At 38.2% G+C, this 8,646-nt stretch overlaps 1 protein-coding gene across 3 annotated transcripts in view; it reads right to left on the bottom strand.

Moving 5' to 3' along the window:
• kcnh7 (potassium voltage-gated channel subfamily H member 7) overlaps positions 1–8,646 on the bottom strand; it is a 46,422-nt gene that overhangs the window by 18,639 nt on the left and 19,137 nt on the right. For all 3 annotated transcript variants that reach the window (XM_014001501.1, XM_014001502.1, XM_014001503.1), the window contains exons 4-6: positions 7,017–7,457; positions 5,738–5,949; positions 119–544 (exon numbers count right to left, since the gene is read on the bottom strand). In XM_014001501.1, the coding sequence (XP_013856955.1) occupies positions 119–544; positions 5,738–5,949; positions 7,017–7,457 (1,079 nt within the window). The remainder of the gene's footprint in view (positions 1–118; positions 545–5,737; positions 5,950–7,016; positions 7,458–8,646) is intronic.

Genomic DNA, 8,646 nt, shown 5'->3' with positions numbered 1-8,646 from the left:
ATATATATCAATTTAAGTGCTATTTGCACTGACAGAAAAAAAAACATCACTGAGGAGTGCTCCTGGGGCACACAGGAAAAACAAAACAAAACAAAACACAGCATTAAAGACAACAAACCTCATCTGAGCCAGAGCCGAAGATGAGCAGGTCAAAAGGGATTGCTGCCACCATATCGATGAGGAACCAGCCTTTGAAGTAATGGATGGCTATCTTAGCGGGATTGCTAACCACCTCCTCATTATGGTTGACATAGGTGGTCCTGAAGTTGATGAGGATGTCGATGATGAACATGATGTCCACGATTAAATCGACTACGTTAAGGGGGCTGCAGGAGTAGCCACATTCACGCCTCCTCTGCTCCTCTTGCTCATTGAGAAGAAACGCAGCAGAGTAAGGAGTGAGGATGGCCGTGTAGATGACCAGCAGCAGGATCAGCCAGTCCCAAACAGCTTTGAACGGGCTGTAGTGGAGGATTGTAAACTTGTCGATGCGGGGCGTCTGGAGTTTGTACTCTGGAAGAACATCAGCTCCAAGTGACAAAACCTGGGGAAGCAATTAGAGAGGGTCCATCAATTATCTGTACCTGCTTCTTCTTTTCAGGGTCACAGGGGTCACAGGTGCCTGTGCATGGATAGAACAAGCGAAGTACCCAGAAAGGTCCCGATTGAGATTCAATCCAGCAATCTGAGTYGAAAGGCAACAGCAACTGAGCCGCCGTGTCAAAACAACAAAACCAAACTTGTTTACATTATTTCGCTTAGATCGTTTGCCAGAAAATGTAATTTTTAATTTTGAGTCATATTATCTTACACCTGAGGTTAATTTCCACTGATCCCAAATTCTCTTAATGTTCATTAATAGCTTATTCAAAGGACGTTTTAAGCAGATTTAACAAGAAGAATTTTCTCAGAAACTGAAGAGACAGAAGTTGAGGGAAAATAAAGTATTTTGCAACCAAATTACATTCCACTGACTTGTTCTATTTTTACAAAATCTATACCACATATACAGCGGGTAAAATAAGTATTGAACACGTCAACATTTTTTCTCAGTAAATATATTACTAGAGGTGCTAATGACATGAAATTTTCACCAGATGTTGGTAACAACCCAAGTGATCCATACATATAAAGATATCAAACCATAATTGTCCAGAAATGAAGTTATTTTTAATAATGTGGAATGACACAGGGAAAAGTATTGAACACACTTAGTGTAATTTATCTAATACTTTGTACAAAAGCCTTTGTTGTCAATGACAGCTTCAAGABGCCTCCTGTATGGAGAAACTAGTGGCATGCATTGCTCAGGTGTGATTTTGGCCCATTCTTCCACACAAACAGTCTTCAAATCTTGAAGGTTTCATGGGCCTCTTTTATGAACTCTGATCTTTAGTTCTTTCCATAGATTTTCTGTTGGATTCAGGTCAGGTGATTGGCTGGGCCATTCCAGCAGCTTTACTTTCTTTCTCTGAAACCGAGAGTTTCCTTGGCTTTGTGTTTGGGCWCATTGTCTTGCTGAAATGTCCAGAAACGTTTCATCTTCATCATCCTGGTAGATGGAAGCAGATTTTTATCAAGAATGTCTCTGTACATTTTTCCACTCAGCCTTCCTTCAATTATTTGAAGTTTGCCAGTACCATATGCTGAAAAACAGCCCCACRCCATGATGTTCCCACCTCCAAACTTCACTGTTGGTATGGTGTTTTTGGGCTGATGTGCAGTGCCATTTGACCTCCAAACATGATGTGTATTCTGGCATCCAAACAGTTCAATGTTGGTCTCATCTGACCAGACTATATTCTCCCAGTATTACACAGGCTTGTCTAAATGTTGTGCAGCAAACTTTAAAGGAGCTTCAACATGCTGTTTCTTCAGCAGTGGAGTCTTGCGTGGTGAGCGTGCATACAGGCCATGGTGGTTCAGTGCATTACTTATTGTTTTCTTTGAAACAATCGTACCTGCTAATTCCAGGTCTTTCTGAAGCTCTCCACAAGTGGTCCTTGGCTCTTGGACAACTCTTCTAATAATTCTTTTCACTCCTCTGTCAGAAATCTTGCGAGGAGCACCTGGTCGTGGTTGGTTTATGGTGAAATGATGTTCTTTCCACTTCTGAATTATGGCCCCAACAGTGCTCACTGGAACCTTCAGAAGTTTAGACATTCTTCTGTAACCGATGCCATCATTATGCTTTGCAACAATAAGGTTGCGAAGGTCTTGAGAGAGCTCTTTACTTTTACCCATCATCAGATGKTTCTTGTGTGATACCTGGCCATTGTTTGGGACTGAACCAGCTGATATTAATTTGCACTGACAAGGGGCAGGCTTGCTTTCTAATTACTGAGAGAGTTCAGCTGGTGTCTTGGCTTTCCATGCCGTTTTACACCTCCCTTTCTTCATGTGTTCAATACTTTTTCCCTGTGCCATTCCACATTATTACAAATAACTTCATTTCTGGACATTTATGGTTGATTTCTTTGTATGTATGGATCACTTGGGTTGTTACCGACATCTGGTGAAAATTTCATGTCATTAGCACCTCTAGTAAAATATTTACTGAGAAAAATATTCCTGTATTCCTAGAAAAATCCTTTACTGTAAAGTTGATAAAAAAAGGAAAATATGAAGTATTGTGTTATCATGTAATGTTTGTTTTTAATGTTGTCAAATGACTAAGCCCTGTCTGGATGGTTAAATATTTATTGTGCTCAGGAATGCCAAGGCTCTCCCCTGTTGTTGGTTTAATGACCTGTGGCGGGCAGAGAAAGGACTCTCTACAGACAGAAAGTAGTGCCGGAGTAAGGAAGAGGGCAATGAGTCTTTCCATTCTTCTCAGCACTTTCCCCAACTTCAACCCATGAATTATAGATTTGGCCGTGCCAGCAGTCCGGAAGCAGCTGCAGCGTTCGTATGTCAGCAGAGTCTCCCAACTTCAAATCAAACTCTGCAGGGAGAGGAAGACCATTTAACCAAGATGAAGGTTCTTCATTTATGAATGAGAACGCTGCTGTATGTTGAATGAAGTTTGAATATAAGATGTTWGAGCTTCTTTTTGCCTGCTTGTTGATGAAATGGCACTGAGCTACAAACTGGGACAGTTTTTTTTCTAGTGTACAAGTACCTTTTAAGTCGCCTTTAATATTTTTACAGTAAACAAGAGTTTTTTATTTTTTATTTTGCTAGTTTATCTTAAAAGGATCAGTGTACAAGAAAGACCTGCATCCTACAGGAAAACTTAACCCTCCTTTTTATTAACTAGACATAAAAACTGTTACTACAGTAGTTCACATTATCCTGTAACTGAGTCTCACRGTGAATACTGAGCTGGTAACCCAAACTTCTCATTGCCAATCTACTCCATCAGGTGTAATTGCAGCTCAATCATCTCATTCATACGGGTCAGTAGGTACCCTTTACTTYAATGGGCCACAAAGTTCCTTTCACTGCCTGTTTTTGTTGAGGGGATTCCAGCAAAGCACAGCCTTGCCATATACTGTTGTCCCAAAGGTTTTTCTTTTAGCTTATTATGAAAGATTTTTTAGGTATTTGTGGATTGTATTTTTGCAATAAAAGCAAATATTACTAAAAATCGTGATGTGCGTTTCTGATAGTTGACTTTTTGACTTTTATTATACACATTTTGTTCTATTTCTTAAATATTTTTTTCTGGGTAGTTGTGGAGGACAGTCAAATGAAAAGGGTAACATGTTAAGAACTATAGTATAAGAAAATTGGTTGCCTAAGTAATTTGCAGAAAACCAAGTTAAATACTTATTTTCAGATCTAAAGATTCCAATATACTTGGGCAGCACAATAGATCAGTGGTTAGCACTGACGCCTCACAGCAATAAGATCCTGGTTTTGATCCCTTGTTCGGACCTGGGGTCTTTCTGGGTGGAGTTTGTGTGTTCTCCTTGTACTTGTATGGGTTTCCTCTGGGTACTCTGGTTATATAAATATATGTACAATAGGTTGCCTTCAGGTATAGGCCACCCTTGAAAAAGAGATCTGTGATCTCAATGGATTTTGCCTGGTTAAATAATGGTAAATACTCAGAAGCCTGTCTGTACTTCCCAGTGTAAAACAAAATGGTCCAGAGTTTACTTGTCCTTAGACTATTCATAAAGAAAAACCTGCTCACACCCCTAGGGGTTGTCCATCTTACGTCAGCTTTGGCTCTATCTAAAATTTAGCAGATCAGTCACAAAATATCCTTCATTAATATACAAACATTTCTCAGAAGTGGAGCATGCCAAGAAGAAGAAAAAAAAAATTCCACCCATAACAAAACCCACAGTTTTTATTCAATATGCACATTTTTCTTCCCCTAAAATACAGATAAATGTTTTTTTTTCCTTTCTTAGACTTTCTAATCCAAACATTTTGTGCCAGACGCAACACAGACTTCAATATAAATTAAGGGAAATTTAATGAAAACCACAGAGAGGTTTTAGCAAATCTTTTGACAAATACTTAATGATCAAATGAGTAATTTGACTTGTCTTAAATCATAAGTTCAACTAGAAATGTATTCATCATTGTCATAGAAACCAATTTTTCTTTTTGCTATATCAGTGCCTTCCCCCCGAAAAACAGCCAGCAGAAGACACTTTCTCCAGCGTGTTGCCAGCAGTTTGCTGCTAAAGCGAAGCAAATCAAAAGAATTTGATGGTTTCAGCAATTCTACCCTGACTTCTCCCAAAAATAAATACTTCAGTATATTTCCAGTTTTCTATAAGTTTCTCTAGCTCTTTCAACATCAAAAGCCTTTTGTTGGAGAAAGCCAACACAGATTTCTCCCCCTATCACCTCATAAATGAACAAAAAGTAAAAAGTATTTTTCCCAATTTTTCTCAGTCAAACAATGTCCTAAAAAGCTTTTAAGACACTGATACACTCATAATTAATCACCAAAAGAACACATTAGTGTTTAACTTTGCCCACACTTCACAGCAGTGTTTATCACAAGCTGGTCATTTCTTTGAGGAAGTGGGTGGCATGGCATTAACTCATTTCTTTTTCCTAAACACATCACATGCTTCACACTGCTGAAGTGTAAAAAAACAGTTTTTGTCCAGAATAAACTAACTGCATATTCAAACAACACCAAAGCTCACACTGAACATCTTTGTGATCCGTTCAGTAAAATGTGTACGTGTCGAATAAGAAGTGAACTGGATCAGCTTACAAACATAAACATACAAAGATTTAAGGATTTACAGGTGAGATTAGCTCAGTGTTGAGGACAACTTTAATTTAAACTGACACATAATTAGTAGGGGTGCAACGATACAGAAAATTCACGGTTCAGTTAGGTTCGATACTTTAGTCTCACGGTTCGATATTTTTTCGATACAAAAAAGAGAAATTTCCATGCCCCTTTTAACTTGTAATTTATTTATATTAATTATGAACATTTGTTTAACCTCATAAGAACAGTTTTTAAATTAAATGTTGCTGAAACAGCAMGTTTCTCAGTGGATCTGCGCTCAAAAATGCAGCCTAGGTGGAGTAGTCGAACACAGATCCACTGATCCTTTAACACAGAGCATCTTCAGAAGACAAGTTGATAAAGTAAAATTTTAAAATCTGTATTGTTCGATACGGTTCGGTTTGGTTCGATATGGGTACATGTATTGTTGCACCCCTAAAAATTAGGTATCAAACCTCAGCTGATGCAAAGATTACTGAGAAATGTGGCACAATCCGTTTACAAATTCTTATTTTTTGGACTCACCTGTGTAACCTTCTCTGTGACATTGTGAGTTCGGTCTTTGACCTTAGGTGCTATGATGGTTTTCTCTGATGTTGGTGGAGAATGAGGCTTCTTCTCCGTTATCTCGGAGAAGTTGAGCGCGATCAGAGGGAGCTTGTTTATGGTGCTGTATTTGTTGATGTTTGAATCCGAGGTAGAACCAAGCAGACTGGACTTCACGTGGTTGAAAGGACCTGGTAATTAATAAAAATACTTACATGAATTAAGATAAACTAAAACATGTCTTGGTTTTGATTATAAAATTGTGATGAGAAATAGCAGTATTAGGACATTTTATATTTAACCTTTATTTCACCAGACAAAACATTAGGAACAATTTCTTATTTATAAATGATTGCCTGAAAATGCTAAAACACTTAAAGGGGGGAGATGGAGAGAGGGCGAAGTTTGAATATATTTTTTGTATAATGATGAATTTATCACTATTTCTGAACATAGACTGACTTAAGACTGAAAGAACTTGTACATTTAAACCTTATCTCTATGTTTAAGACAGCAGGGTGACATAACTGTGACACATAGAGCTCTGGATCCTTTAGGTCTATTTATAGACTGGAAGTGGTCTCCTATACTTATACAGAAACGCTGACTAATGTGTTCTGGCATATATGGATAATGCAGAAACCACAGGATATTTCTTACCTTTTTTTCCTTGCAAATGGAACATGTACTACAACACAGCTAGTTTTAGCTGTTTTTGTTAATGAGGTGCAGAAAGTGAATATTACACATTAGCCACTGTAGTTTGTGAGCTGTTATTTGAAGTTGTGAGTTTGGCAATTGAGCATAACRTGTGTGTGAATGTGTGTGTGAATGGGTGAATGTCTGTAAGTGTAAAGCGCTTTGCGGTCCGGAGGGACTTGATAAAGCGCTCTATAAGTTCAGTCCATTTACGATTTACCATTTATCCACTGCTCTCAATACATAATCAAAAAAAGCAAAGTAAAAATACTTAAGTGAGATCACATCAAGTTAGAAGTTGTGGTTTTTAGACTGCTATCCTAGATTTAGTTTTGCAACGATAAGGTAATGACTCTGCTTTTAGCTACAAGATATATTTTTTCTTCTTAGTTTTAATTAACTGTTAACTTGTTCTGCCCAAACCTGAAGTGAGGACATTTCTTTAATTTGTTCTAATTTATTCTCAGTTTCTAATTAGTTAAACTAGCCATCCTTGCTGTTATTGCACACCTTGGACAACTTTATGTCTCCAATTAGGATTCACTGCTGTAATACATACCTTCACTCGTTTGCCGGTCCCCGAATACACTCTTGGAATTGGAGCTATAGCCCTCAATTTCATGGATGGATGAGGCTCTCCTCATGCTGCTGGTGCTGCCTCTGGGGAAGGTGTTTGACAGGGAGCTGGAGGACTGGTGCGGCTCGGTCTGGTACAGCTTGTCCCACGGGAGTTTAAGGGATGAGTGGTCAAGTGGTTCAGGGCCGATGCTGGCCTGGGAGGAGTGGCGGCTGGAGCCTATGAGGGCGCGCGTGTCATTGGCCTCAGTTGGACTACAAATGCTCTTTGTGGGCGAGGGGAAGCTCTCCAAGGCCACTGAGTCCTCATCCTCTTTGGGAGAGTCCACCGTCACAGCGTCTGGGTCCTCTTGTGGAAGAGATTGCTTGTTGGTATTTATTAAGCTCAACGCAGCTTGGCGGAAGCGAAAGAATCTGCTCCTTCCTAATGAAAGAAAAATCTGTCAGATTTTTTTGTGCATAGATCTGTCAATAACAGTACAAAACACTTTTCCACTGAAACATACAATCAATTTCTAGAACTAGAACATTTAAAATGATATTCATTATTAGACAACCCAACAAAGTAGAGGAGTTTTAAATAAAATGTGGGTAAAAGGTTCAAACTTGGGTTTGATACCAGGGAGTCTAGGGATTTACAGTATGACATTGTCTGTTCCCAGCTTGTGATAGTATATGGTTGAGTTTGATTGAGTGTATTTTGTTTTCAGTTTTTTCGATTTAAGTTTTTGTTCTAAAGTTTTACGATATCCTACTTCAACGGCTTCTGTTCATGTTTTTGCAAAATCCAAAACCTTTTGATCTTAGCTCTTGCTTTTTCCCAGTTACCCATTTTATTTTGTTGCACATTGACACTTGAGTTCACACCTGGTTCATATCACCTTATTAGTCTTTTGCTCCTCTGTATTTAATTCATACTTATCACTTATTCTATGTCAAGTCCTTGGTTTTCCATATTGACTGCTACATTTTGCTTTTGCACTTTGAATTACTTGTACTGTGTTTAAAGAATAAAAAAAAAGACTTGTTTGATCCCAACACCTCCTTATAGGTATTTGGGTGAAGTGGCAAATATACATATTTTTGTGTAAAAAGGGCYGATTTTTAAATGTAAATGCACCTGTTTTATGATCATTGTGTTCAGTAATATGAACAACAGCAGCAGTTAAGCATTTTAGAGTGAGACTGTATTGATGTGTTAGATTGGTTCTTGTCAAATTTTCATAAACTACCACCCTTTCCACAAAACAGGATAAGTTGGAAATTAATGAGATTTACAATGTATTCAAATATTGACAATAGCATATGTTGAAAAGTATCTACTAATTAACTAATAATATACCAGATTTCTTTACTGGTGTTCTGAAATAATCCATGCAGTTTTTGCAGGTATTGTTAAAAGTCTAGATAGCTTTTGTCTACAGGTTACCAAGCTATAAAAASGGTTAAGAACCTTTTGGGACAGGGTGCTTGTAAATCCACTCACTCATGAGCATCCGTCCCTCAGCACACTCCTTACATAACATCAGTGCCATCTGTTTCCATTGCCTGACCAAATGTGAAATCACAACTGTAGCTGCTCACAGTTGAAACAAAATGTTCAACAAGTTTCT

The sequence above is a fragment of the Austrofundulus limnaeus genome, unplaced genomic scaffold, assembly GCF_001266775.1.
Source record: "Austrofundulus limnaeus strain Quisiro unplaced genomic scaffold, Austrofundulus_limnaeus-1.0 Scaffold9, whole genome shotgun sequence".
Lineage (NCBI taxonomy): Eukaryota > Metazoa > Chordata > Actinopteri > Cyprinodontiformes > Rivulidae > Austrofundulus > Austrofundulus limnaeus.
This window is presented reverse-complemented; position numbering and strand designations above follow the sequence as displayed.